The sequence below is a fragment of the Lithobates pipiens genome, unplaced genomic scaffold (genome assembly GCF_037356315.1).
Source record: "Lithobates pipiens isolate NorthernLeopardFrog02 unplaced genomic scaffold, aLitPip1_a1.2 Scaffold_1, whole genome shotgun sequence".
Lineage (NCBI taxonomy): Eukaryota > Metazoa > Chordata > Amphibia > Anura > Ranidae > Lithobates > Lithobates pipiens.
In genome coordinates, this window is record NW_027507685.1 from 10297182 (window position 1) to 10311195 (window position 14014).

The 14014-nt window shown below is 42.4% G+C and overlaps 1 protein-coding gene across 1 annotated transcript in view; it reads left to right on the top strand.

Annotated features, from left to right (window-relative positions):
* Positions 1-14014, top strand: part of STAG2 (STAG2 cohesin complex component) — a 161835-nt gene that overhangs the window by 80992 nt on the left and 66829 nt on the right. Inside the window, exons 3-9 of the mRNA XM_077478660.1 lie at positions 1073-1129; positions 1764-1842; positions 1935-2078; positions 6472-6568; positions 9006-9082; positions 9164-9368; positions 9531-9682. Coding sequence (XP_077334786.1) covers positions 1073-1129; positions 1764-1842; positions 1935-2078; positions 6472-6568; positions 9006-9082; positions 9164-9368; positions 9531-9682 — 811 coding nt within the window. The remainder of the gene's footprint in view (positions 1-1072; positions 1130-1763; positions 1843-1934; positions 2079-6471; positions 6569-9005; positions 9083-9163; positions 9369-9530; positions 9683-14014) is intronic.

Sequence of the window (14014 nt, forward strand, 5' to 3'; positions counted from 1 at the left end):
TCTATATCAACTTGTGACTAAAGTCAGAAGCTGCTCCTAAAAGAGCACCATCTGCCTGTTAATGATTATTTTATTTTTTTGGGATAGGTAGAACACTTAAGATCAGAAATGTGTGGGAAGATTCAAATGTATTTTTTTTTTTTTTTCTCCATAATAATTATTAAAATTTTTACGAAAGTACACAATCCTCGTATAGACATTTTACATGCATGCTGAAAAGGACTATACAAATTGTCTCTATGTTAAACAGAAATGGACATAAGCATTTGTAAATTGGAACTAGTCCCACTGCATTGGGATTTCTGGCTAGGCTGCTGTGAGCTGGCTTTTGTAAGATGGATGAATGCAAATGATTCCCAGACCAGTTAGGAGATGTTGTCGCCAGGGGCAGTGTATGTGTGAGAAGTCTAGCGTGGGAGACCTGTTCTTACAGCTGTTCAGGGTAGAGGGAGTCCCGTCTGGGTTATTCCGCCGTCAAGTCCAGTCTAGACAGTGTGTGCGGTGTTAAGATAAGTCATCACGAACTGTTGGGTAGTCCTACTATTGGTTTGTGGGGAGGAGAGGTGGATTGCTATGAAGTCGGTGCTGGATTATAGGGGGGATAGTAAGAACAAGGGAGGACAGAAAAGGGGGGGGGGGGAAGTAGAGAAGGAGGGGGGAGGATGGGAAGGGGGTGTGGAGAGTCAGGGGGGGAGGAGTCTCCCCCCCTGGGCTCCGCCGCACGCCAGAGATATACAAGAGCTACAATGAAAAGCAGGTCCTCCTCACACCTAAACATGTGGTAAAGTTCCCCAGTGCAGTGATTCTCCAATCTGGTCATAGCGGTGATGCATTGGGTTGCCGACCGATATGGGTTTCCAGATTAAGTTGCGGGTCTCATAATCGGGGCGTATCGTTCTGAGGAGCAGAAGTCGTTCCATTTCGCCCATATTTGCACGGAAGATTCAAATTTTAACTGGAAATGCCCTTTTAAACTTTTTGTACTGTGTTTGTATGCTGTATTTACCTTCTAACAAATTTTCAGAGAAATTTGATCAGATCAAAGTAACACATTGTAATGCTTCTTTAAAAGGCCTCTGGATCCTTCCATTCATGACATGGGTCCGCTTTCCTGCAATCCACCTCCCAGGTATGTTCTCTTATATACTATAACAGAAAAACAAAAATATGCATTTTGCGTCTACCATGGAAGTCGACCTTAAAGTAGAATAAATTGCGCAGGAGTGAAATCTCACTTTCTATAGTACACATGCCCTCCAAAACAGAACCTCCAAAGACCCATTTTACCACACAGTGTGTGAGTACTCTTTTGGGAGTCAAGGCAGCTGTGTTTTTTTCTGGTAAAGAATTCTATGCATATACTGTGACAGCACCACTGACTGCTAAACATTCAAACTATAAACTGAGCAATGGTGAGCTGTGGAGAGTAATAGATGGCTTTTAGGTGCAGCTGGGCGGTGAGAGGCATATCTATATATGCAGCAAACAGACCTATGAATAGTGTGGTGGTGCTATTTGGTTTACTTGCTAGTGTGAAAATAACTTGGCCATGACTAGCAAAGATGCTCCTGTTCATCCTTTTTGGGGCCCACTTTACAGCATGCAATAACTGGAGATGGGGAGAATCAGCAGGTAGCTTATGTGGTATGGAGAGGAGCAAATAAGAACCATATAAACAAGAAGGGGACTGAGTATCTTTGGTGTGTTTTTAAGTGATGTCTTTTATATTTTAATTATCAAGTTGCCTTTTCATCATAATGCAGGGACCCAGAAACCCATTTCTCATCTGACACAGACTTTGATGACACTGAAAGTAAAGCCCCAAAACAAGGCAAAGGAAAGGTATGTTTTTTGCTTTTGTCATTTTGATCAGCTAAAATATTTTGATAGACCTAAGACACGTCCTGAATTATTCTGTTTACTTCCACTTATAGAAAGGAAAAAAAAATGCCACAGAGAAGGGCAAAGGTTCCTTGCGACCTGGTGGCCCCAATTGGATGAATGGTCATCACCAACAAAATGGAGTAGAGAACATGATGCTCTTTGAAGTGGTGAAGATGGGCAAAAGTGCAATGCAGGTAATAGTTTAGCAGACATTCGAATTTTTAATGTGTTGTACAAAAAAATAAAAAATAAAAGTCTGGTACAGTACAAGCTTGATTGGCTGTACTTCTGTGGATCACAGATGTGCAGTTCTGCTCTTCTGTGACCCATTTTCAGCCAACAGCGGACTGAAGCCAGCTGTTGGCTGACGTAAGAGTTGGTCCAGGCTGGTTAAAGATCATGACCATATGGTTGGAATCCACTCTGGACCGGCACCTGGCTCAGCCTCTTAGTGATCTCTGAGAGCCAGAGCCAACCGCTCCTGCCCCTTCCACAGCCCAGTGCTCTATTGAGAAGGGGGAAAATCCAGTGACTAACGGTCACCAGCTCTCTGCACTTTGTTCCTTCCATTCTCAGTCTTAGAGCCGGTGGGGACTATATGGAGCCACCTAGGTATGTATGATTCTTGACCCTTTCATGCCTAAGTCTATTTCTTCCATTTGTTTACAAGTTAAAATCTGTATCTTGTGCTAGAAAATTACTTAGAACCCCCAAACATAAAATATATAGAGCAGGGGTCTCCAAACTGCGGCCCTTGGGGCACTATTCATCCCACTGATGGGAGACACTATTCTGCCCTCTGACAACAGAAATGGGGCATAATTCCTGCCACTGACAATGGAGTGCTATTTCTTCCACTGACACCAACAATTGGGTGACATTCCTCCCCCTAATACAAAAGATTGGGCACTGTTTAGTCTAGAGCTGAAACAACTAATTAATCGACAACTAATCTATTATGAAATTAATCGATTACTATTTTCATAATCGATTAATCAGCCAGTAATATATTGGGGTTAAAAAAAAAAAAATGAGCCCTTTATAGTACAAATAGAGCAAATAATCACTACTGTAAATATTGCTTTCACAATTCTACAGTAAAAACAAAATAACCCCTTTCAGTAGTGATTATCTGCTTTTTTTCTACTATAAAGGACTATTTTTTTTTTTTTTTTTTTTTATTAACCCTATTATGTTACTAAAAGTTTTAGACCTGGTTCACATCTATGTGTTGGTGCTTTTTGCAGAAATGCACTACAGTTCAGTTCATTTACATGGTTTCCTATGGGACACGTTTATTGGTTCAATATACTTCAATGGAGAAGCTGCAGAAAAGCATGTAATGAATTTTTGCAGCAATTTGTGTTTTTTAATCTGCCCAAAAAAATGCAAATTGCGGTAAAATCACGTGCGCAAAAATCACTGCAGAAACAGATCAAAAGCAAACTGCACAGGTGTCTGAGCCTTATGCTGGTCACACAGATCAATTTTCAGATGAGAATATATCCGAAAAATCTTTGTACATTCGCTGAATGAATTTTGTTTGAAATTTTCGCTTGTTTTTAACATTCCGTTTTTAAAATGAATGTAATTTCTGAACGAAAACCACATACACTGTCTAAAAATTCCTTTGACTAAGAAGTTTTCCCGTCACTCTGGCTGAAAATGAACGTCAATTTGACCCACTTTTTATTTTTTTTAAGGTAATTAATCGATTAATCGATTATGAAAAATGAGGTTTCTTACCGTACATCCCTGGGCACAGAGCCATAGTAGTTACTATGTGGGTTATAGGCCACCTTCAGGTGATACACTGGCACGCCCTAAATTAAAAAGTGCACTCCCTATATAACCCCTCCCACGGGTGGGAGTACTTCAGTTTTTTCACCAGTGTCTAAGGTGTTGGTCACGAATGAAGGTGTGCTGTGCTGAGCTCCACTGGAGCAGTCCTTGCTGGGGCTAGCCATACAGCCGGATCCATTCAAAGTGTCTTTTAGGCAGAATTGAATGATACCCGGGCCTCGTATCTGAAGAAATGAGGTCTTGCCTGTAACGCTTCTCTTTTTTTTTTTTAGAGAGCTGGACTACCCGGGATCCAGTAATTTTTGGTAGTAAGGCCATAAAGTTTTACTGGCGGAGGTGCTGTTACAGGTCCAGGATTGTGGGCTTCCTCGAGGATCCCCAGCTCCTGAAGGTTTAAATGAAGGGTGAAGATTAGGTCTGTTGGTTTACCACCGTAAACCCTGCGGTGGGAAACATAAGTGGAGTTTTTCTAAGAAATTTTCTTATGAATGTCTCCTTTAATTAGTAAATGTCATGCCTGTGTGTCACCACTGGGGGCTGTATAAAGCACTTATGTCTCATGCTTCTCAGAGAGCCCACGATATGTCCAGGAAACAGCAGTTTTCTCTTCCTCTGGCCGACAGCAGACTTCCGGTAAGTCTGGGGGGGGGTGGGGGTTGCCTCTCAACCAGACTCTCCTGTGCTGTTTTTTCTTCAGGGAGAGAGCGCTCAATAGAAAGCGCAAATGTCACGCCACTCTGGGGCTTATGAAGTTTATGGAGGTACTTGGGATTATTTCTGATCAGCAGGCCCAAGACTTGGCCGGGATATCAGAAGCAATGTGTTTTACAATAGATGCTATGAAAGATTGTATTCTGCAGGCCTCATGGCTCATTCTAGGGCTGGTACATGTGCAGAGAATCCTATGGTTGAAAAATTGGTCAAAGCGCCATGCAAAAGCTCTTGGCCAGTTTCCCATTTCATGGGGAACGGTTATTTGGAGACAATCTGGATGGATATATCCAAAGAATTTCTAATGGGATAAGTTCCCTTTTACCTGCTAAAAATAAGTTTAAGTTTAAGCATTTTTTTCTTTTAAAAAACGTGCTTCTTCTGGCAGTCTTCACTGTCAGGTTCAAGAGGTAAACCTCAGGTTTAGTCCCAGGGCCAAAAGATGACCTTGGGGGAGGAAACCCACAAAACAAAATACTAGAGCCTCTTTATGAAGGGGTGTCCCCTGCTCGCTTGAGTGGGAGGAAGGCTTCTACAGTTTTCAAGGGTCTGGCAGGATCAATGTCGAGACAGATGGGTGGCTTCCTCAATTTCTCTAGGTTACAAACTAGAGTTCCGAGGGTTCCCGTCTCCTCGTTTTCTGGGATCAAATGTTCCCAGAGATCCAGTGAAACAGAAGTCTCTTTTTCTAGCTTTAGATCATCCCTTGTCTCAAAGAGTGATCTAGGAAAAACAAGGATTAGGGTTTTTATTCAAACCTTTTCTCGAGTCCAAAACGGGTATGTCAGGCCCATTTTAGATCTCAAAGATCTAAACTGTTTTTTGAATACCGTTCTTTTCGCATGGAGTCAATCCGATCAGTAGTCTCCATCCTACAAAGGTGAGTACTTCTGGCGTCAATCGACATCAAGTATGCTTTTCTCCCCCATAGTAAGTACTATGGCTCTCTGTCCCGTGATGTACAATAAGAAAATAGAACTTTTATTACAGCTTACCTGTAAAATCATTTTCTTTGAAGTACACAACGGGACACAGCGGACCCTCCCCTCTTTAGTATACACTCGTATTGCTTTGCTACAAAACTGAGGTTCTCCCACCAGTGGGAGAAATTATATAGGGAGTTCACTTTTTAATTTAGGGCGGGCCAGTGTCCCTCACCTGAAGGTGTGTCCTATAACCCACATAGTAACTACTATGGCTCTGTGTCCAGTGATGTACTTCAAAGAAAATGCTTTTTACAGTTACGCTGTTCTAAAAACCCTTTTTTTTTTGTTAACTTGTAAACAACACATCTCAAAACGAGGCTTGTTTTTTAAGTGGTTAATTCTGAACAAAACACCCCCCCCCCCCCCACCCACCCAAAAACACTTTTGGTTTGTTTTCTATTTGAGTTTTACAGATTATAGGTCATATTAAAGGTCGAAAAATCAGACCCTGATAAAGACAGGAGAAATGGGGACAAAAATAAATGGTAAGGGACCCACAGGAGTTCTATAGGGGAGTAAAGGAATGGGACAAACAGCGGTCTCTTTGATTTGGTAAATTTAATATTAAAAATGAAAAACGGAATTGCATAAGCGCACACCCAACTAACTCGACAAATTCTCTCTTGCACGCGCTTTTTTTTGCGCGCGCCCTCCTGCCTCTCTCTCTCTCGCGCCCACACACACACACACACACACACACACACACACACACACACACACACACACACACACACACACACACACACACACACACACACACACACACACACACAGCGCAGCTGTGTTATTTTGGGGGGGGGGGGAAATCTTTCTTTTTCTTTCTTTACCTTTCTTTCTTTTATATAGTGCCGACAGTTTACGCAGCGCTTTACAACATTAGGGTAGACATTACAATACAATTCAAGATGGGGAATCCGAGGTCCCTGCTTGTTAGAGCTTACAATTTAGGGGTTTCTTTCTTTCTTCCAAACTTGGGCTTTTGACGTGGGCAAAAAAACGGCTCTGGCAGTGAAATGGTTAAAGGTGCATTTATTTTATCTGATATGTTTGTCACTTTGCTTTAACTTTTTTTTTTCTTTTTTTATAGTCTGTGGTGGATGACTGGATAGAAGCATATAAACACAACAGAGATGTAGCGCTTCTTGATCTCATAAACTTTTTCATTCAGTGTTCCGGATGCAAAGGTATGATGTATATACTGATAAATGAATGTGCTGTTTAAGTCAATTGCAACATGCACGTCATTCTTACTTTTTCTTATAGCTATCGTTTATTTTTTTTTATTTTTCTTTATTGCTCAGTACCACAACCTGCCTTTTGCAGCTTTTTCCTGAAATGCATGCTGTGGTATCACGCTTACAGTAGTTTGCAAAGTTGTCTCTACCAATTCAGTAATGGGAGCTCTGAGATCCGAGCAGGGCCAGTCATGTGACTTTGAGGCCCCTTTCACACTGGGGCGGTGCGGGCGTCGGCGGTAAAGCGCAGCTTTTTTTAGCGGCGCTTTACCGCCGTTTTAGCGGCGGTCTGCGGGCGCTAGCGGGGTGGTTTTAACCCCCGCTAGCGGCCGAAAAAGGGTTAAAACCGCCCGCATAGCGCCGCTATGCCGGCGGTATTGCCGCGCTGTCCCATTAATTTCAATGGGTAGGAGCGGTGAATACACCGCTCCTTCACCGCTCCAAAGATGCGGCTAGCAGGACTTTTTTCACTGTCCTGCCAGCGCACCGCTCCAGTGTGAAAGCCCTCCTGCTTTCACACTGGAGTGAAAGGGGCCGGTTTTTTTCAGGCGCTACACAGGCGCTATTTTTAGCGCTGTAACGCCTGAATACCGCCCCAGTGTGAAAGCAGCCTGACAGGCCACGTGACTGGGCTAGTTTTTCTGCCTTTTCTTATCCTTTTGCAACCCTATTTATTTTGCCTAAACAATTATGTACTTCTGAAGCCATTGAAGTGCACGCCGCTTTTGTAAAGCATATTCTGCTTTTATAAATGGTGTGTTAAGGAAAGTGTAAAAATGGTGCTGAATTCATAAGGTTTTCTTAACTGCTTTGTTGTAAGTGATCAGGTTCCTGGGCAAGCAGATTCTACACCCCAGAGGATCTCCACAGTCATCTTGGCTTGTAGTTCCATTGAAAGTCTAGTTAAATTCTAGCCCATTTAGGGCTCGTTAACACAAGTGCCTACTGCTTCAATATGTGATTGTGATGCTTCTTTAAAGCTTGGTAAATGCTTCGTAAATCCCCCTGCTTGGGAGATGCCCAGCTCATTTAGTACCCTTGTTCAGCAGATCCCTGGCTCAATAGTACCCCCAGCTCTTCTGATGCCCCACTCGGTAGTATTTAGGTCTGCTGATTCTCTCCCCCCCCCCCCACTCATTTGTAACCCCAAACTCTGCTGATCCTCTGCTGTCCCATCTCTCCAGTCCCTCTCACCTTCTGCTATTCTGCTCCCATGTTGCGCACCATTTGCGCCCTCTGCTAGTTGCTCCTCTCTGGTCTGGACTCCACTTTTCTGCTGCTGCACACAAGATGTGATGTCTGCACACGAGCCAAAAGTGACTACTGATGTATTTCTGGTTCGCTCATTGGTTTCCTAGTGCAACCTGGGATAGCTCAAACTTCCAATAACTCCAAAGCAAAGTTAACTCTGAATTAATGCACCTCAAATGCTGCAGGTGCGGTTAGCGAGTGCTGTCGTAGACTTTTATGGAGGCTTTGGAGATGCTACATGGGGTATAACTTTTTTAAGCAAAGCAAACACAACAGTGTGAACAGGATTGTAAGGTAACCATTTTATTTAGTGTGAGGTGCTTTGATTGGCTTTTAGAGCGCTTTTAAAAGAAAAAAAGTGTCAAATGTCAAATTTTGAAGCAAATGTAAACAAGCCCTTAAAATCTTAATTATCTCAAGCTATAATAAATGGGGTGGTTTTGGATCCTTCTAACATAATTAGTTATTCTTTGGAGTGTCCCCCTGATCTTGGAATAAGATCATATCTGGATGTTTTAGCAGTGGTCTGTACACAGATTAAACCTCCTAACATAAGTTTTATATCTATATCTGCTGTCTTCAGCTTTATACTGTTTAGAAAGTGCACATCCTGTTGGTTTTCTCTTCCTGATTTGTCTGTGGGTCTGGATTCTTGCCATACATTCTGAGACCGCTAATTGGAGGAAACGCACACACCTCCCTCTCCATAGAAAAAGGAAGAAATGCAGAGCTGTGCTGTGACTAGTCAAGCTCTCTGCTAATGTATTTCTATGCCCCTTACCCTGACGCAAAATCCAGCCTGGTTTTATCTCACTTGATGGGAGAACTTGTCAGAAGTTATCATGCTGATAACAGAGGAACAGAATATGAGAGAGCCACGGGACTTAGGGCTTTGAATAGAGATAAGTAAACACTACAGATATGTGCCCAGGTTAAATTTCATGAATCGGGTTTATATCCACTTTCATTTAAATACAGCTGGAATCCTTGTATTATGGACAACATCAACAAAACTACAGACATTTGCCCTTTATAATGCTGAATATTGTTTTATTTTTGTAAACTATTTAAATACTAAGCAGCTTTTTTTTTTTTTTTTATATAATTAAACTGTCTTGGCATCTTTAACCAACAGGTGTTGTCTCTGGAGAAATGTTTCGTCACATGCAAAATTCTGAAATAATCAGAAGAATGACTGAAGAATTTGATGAGGTATTGTTTTTTCGAAAACCACTTTTCACTGAACATCGTAATGTTGTGGTGTAATTGTTGACGCTACATTTGTCTTTATAGGATAGTGGAGATTACCCTTTGACAATGGCTGGTCCACAATGGAAGAAATTTAAATACAGTTTTTGTGAGTTCATTGGTGTTTTAGTGCGCCAGTGTCAATACAGTATCATATATGATGAGTACATGATGGACACTGTAATCTCTCTCTTAACTGGACTTTCGGATTCCCAAGTTAGAGCATTTCGACATACGAGTACATTAGCAGGTTTGTATATTATTGTATATGTAATATAAATTATGTATGTTAATGGTAGCTATGCTTGCATGGTATACGCAGCACCACTGTATTTCTTCATTCCTATTTTTAAATATTTCCTAGATTATTTGATTTTTAGGCTTATCTAATTATTTAAATTCCTTCTTGTAGCAATGAAGCTAATGACAGCCTTGGTTAATGTCGCCCTGAACTTGAGTATCAACATGGACAATACACAAAGGCAGTATGAGTCAGAGAGAAACAAGATGATTGGGAAAAGAGCCAATGACAGACTGGAACTTTTACTACAGAAGAGAAAGGAGGTTAGAATTAGTAGTAGACCTTTGCTCTTATAGTTTTTGTTTAAATGATATATTCTTTTTCTTTTCCATTGAGGGGCACAGGTATTGTTAAACTGTTGCGTTATACTGCTGCCTACAGGTGAAATGGACAGCATGGGAAGCCAACACCGCTTTACCACAATCATCATACCACAGTTTTTTGCTAGTGTCCTCAGGGTAGTCATTATGTATTTTTTCAGCTCTGTTGTTCTTTCCCTGTTTGGAATATTTTTCTACTCAACAACTGCATGTGGATTTCTTTTTTTTTTTAGATTTTAAAACTTTTTTATTTAGAGTACAAAGGCAACCAAAAAATCGCATCAAAATCTGAACAGCGAAAATTTAGTCAAACAGAATAAATGCATGAGTAACATAATGCCTCAGATTACAAAATGTACAGAAATTAATAGCACGGCTATGTTCGCTAATGTAAGACTACTGAATAGAAACGAGATTGAATACACTTTTTTTTTTTTTTTTTTTATATTGGAGGATACGAAGAAGGAAGGAGAGAAGGGAAAAGTCTGGGTAGGGAGGGGGAAATGAGAAAGAAAAAAACCCTAAAACTCAATGGCCAGGGTTGGGATGCTTAGGACGGCTGAGAGGTGCCGCCTAGCAGAGATCTACCTTCAACCGACCATATAAACATATTCCATGGAAGCCATGTTTTCTTATAACCCTTGTGCTTGTTTTTTGCTAAGAGCACTAGTTCCTCAATTTTTTTGCCGTCCTCAACCTTTCTGAGCCACATTTCGATAGGAGGGTCAGATTCTTTTCATCGGAAAGCGATGCAGTTTTTGGTGGTGTTGAGTAAATGGCGCACATGAAGATTGCCAAGACCGTGTCCTGTAAGAGCTCAGGCCCAATGGCCTCAGGGAGGCCTTGGAGCTGCAAATTGTTGCAGCGGCTCTGGTCTTCCAGGTGGAGCTGCAGAGCCGACACATGGGTTGCTTGAGAGGCTTGAGCAGCTTCCAGTAGTGAGACGTGGTTCTTTAGGGCAGCAATAGAAGTCTCCCCCCTGTGGAAACCTGATGAGCTATTTGGCACACCTTAGTGCAGACTGCCTACAGGTCATTCCTGTGCGATTCCTCCAGTTGGTGGAAGCGTGCCTCGATGTCTGCCTTGGTCGGCAGTGCTTGAATGAGGACTTGACAGATTTGAGTTGTCCAGGCTCAGCAGTGACACAGTGCAGTAGGAATTAGTGGGCACTCCTTGTTAAACCTTACATTCAAAAAGGGAGTGTCAAGAAATACTTAAGTTAAAAACTGTGGGCGATGAGCTGATGGAGAAAAGAACAGTATAGTTAGGTGGAGGATACGCTTCTGCAAAGTGAGTGACTGCTCTTTTGTTGTCAGGGATAGTCTAAAATCGAACAGAGTGGGAGATGGTTGTATAGATTGAGCTAGGGAGTTCCCGAGGATGGGGAAAGGCTCGGTAGAAGTCCTGGCGTTGAGCATGGGAGCTGGTGCCAAGGAAGCTAGATAGCAGGAGGTATTGGTGGAGGTCGGGGGGGAAACGAGAATGATTTGGTTGGTGTTTTGAGACTAGGTTGGTGATGTAGCTGGGGGCAGATTTGTGAATGGCTTTGTAAGGTGGTGGTAGTATTTTGATTTTTAATTTGTTGGGTGAGCAGAAGCTAGTGGAGGAATGGCAGACACCAAACAGTTGGTAAGGCGGATAAGTCTGGCAGCAGCATTCATGATGTACTGAAGGCCTATATAGAGGTAAAAAAGTGAATGAATTGCAGTAGTATAGGCGAGATATTACCAGGGGGTGGATTAGCTTTGTGGCATCACTGGTTAAGAAGGGGCATATTTTGTAGATGGTGGTTGAGGAGTAAGATTTGGACAGTGATTGGATGTGGGGCCAAAATAGTTTAGGATTAAACCTAGTACCTTGGCATGCAGGGAAGGGGTTGATAGTTGTGCTATCAATTTTTTCAGGGAAGTCGGGACAAGGGGCCACTTTGTGGAGGATCGGTTTTGGATAGATTGAGCTTGAAGGAGTGGTGTGACATCCAGACCGATATGTCTGAAAAATGAGTGATGCGTGAGGGGACTGAATGAGTGAGCTGAGGGGTAGAGAGAGAATTGGGTGTCATGGGCATAGATATGATCTTGAAAGCCATGGAAGGCTATCAACTGACCTAAAGAAGTGTAGATTGAGAATAGAAGAAGCCCAAGAACAGAACTGTAGGGGACCCTGACAGAAAAAGGAATAAGGCAGGAGGTAGAATTGGAAATTGCACTGAAGATGCCTTGGCTAGGATTAGAACCAACAAAGAGTTCAGCCACGGTGACCAAGAGTGGCGTTTTGAGGAGGAGGAGGAGGAGGAGGAGGTGGTGGTGGTCGTCCCCCGTGTCAAAGGCACCAGATGTCCAGGAGTAAGAGTACAGAATAACAGAATTGCTTGTGAGTTTTAGGAGAGCAGTTTGTGGAGGGTGAAATCCAGACTGAAGGGATCAAGAACTTTATTCTCAGTGAGGTGGTTGCTCAGTTAGTTGTAGTCCCAGCATTAAAGGAGCTTGGAGGTAAAGAGGAGCAAGGGGATGGGGTGTTGATTGTAATGATTTGAGGGATTCAACTAGGGCATTTTAAGAATGGGGTCACTAGTGCATGTATTATTGCAGAGTTGGGGAAGCTGCCAGAAGAGAGGCAGAGATTTGATTGTGATGTGATTTGGAGTGTGCAAGACAGAGAGGGATGGTGACCATAGCATTGATGGGGGAACAGGATCCAGGGGGCAGGTGGTTAGGTGGGCAATAGAAAAAAGTTTAGGGCCCAGTCTGTAGTAGCAGGGTTGAAAAGGAAGTTTTGAGTGTACCTGTGGGCATGGTTTTTTCTTGTGCACTGAGCCATGATAATTTTAGGCAAGGTTATCTTGTGCTGGCCAACATGTTTTTTTGCTGACAGTGTCCCATTCGACTGTAGGCAGCAGTGTAACTCGACAGCCTAAAAAATAATGTGCCCCTCAATGGACTCCAGAAAATAATTTTGATAATTTATAATTTTGATAATTTTATAATAGTGAAAAGTAGAATCCTATTTCTAGCCTATACTGTAATAAATGTGCTAGAAAACAAACTTGTCCTGAAATTTGTTCATGTGCATTATATGTAAGTGTGGATGCAGGGTTCTAGTTGTGTGATGACTTCAGAAAACATCACTTAAAACCAGCTTGGCATGAGAGACATGGTAGCTGTCAGTGCTGGACCTGCATTTTATAAATGTTGGCTGACTACCCTACTTTCACTCTTATGTTTTAATAGTTTGAATCGCCAAATTGGAACAGGAATGCAAATATCTGACTTGATCTGCATAATTGTTCTGGGTATTTGGCTTAGAAAAGCTTTGTAACCAGTGGGACAATATATCAGTTGAGGCAATTACATTTTAGGGCAGCACCCTTATTTACTTGAGGACATATTTACTTTAAACGGTATCTGTTATGTCCATAGGAGTTTTCTAGCCACTTCTCTTTGCTTGCACACACAGTTTTATTATGAGGTGCAGTGTTGCGTAAACAGGGAGCGAGAAGCGAAGGCTAGCATCACGAACATGAGTTGGTTGATCACTACTTCCATAAGTCTTGTTTCACACCTAATGCCGATGCAGCTCACAGCAGGGGTCCAGAGCGTCCTGGTTCACAGTTTCAGGTCCGAATTCAGGCCGAATTTTGGGCTGAATTTGGACCTGAAACCGACCAAAAGGTGCACTGGACTCCTGTGCAAATTCGCAGTGGAGCCGCATCAGAGATATGTGAACTGGCTCCATTTTGAACCGGTCAAATCTCCTGCTAGTGAAAATTGGATGCAGAAATCCCGCATCCAACTTGCAGTAGTGTGAACCCGGCCTAAAGGCTCACACTAGATTTCCATGATTGCTGTAATCTTGCAAAAAATGTGGTTGAACTTTTAAAGTGGTGGTAAACGTCTGACATTAAATATTAACGGAGCAGATCCCTCTATAGTATGTACTTGTCTCAATCCAGAACACAAAGCATCATTTCTGTCTGAAGCCTCATTCCTCTGGTATCTGTATGAGTCACTTGCAGGTTTTCCTGACACCAAGAGCTAAAAAGGTCACGGGAGGGGAATTTCAGCACACAGCCTGTGATTGACAGCCTCAGCTCTGTTCCTGTGTGATGGGGGTGAGTCCCTTCGCTCCAATCATCCCTCAGATCTTCTCACTAAGATCTGCAAAGTGCATCTTCAGCTACCTACCCCGTTTTCTGAAAGTTCAGACAGGCTGTACATTTTTCACTTTGGCTTTAGAAAAGAGTGCTGTAGGCAGACAGTTACAACTTTATGTAGG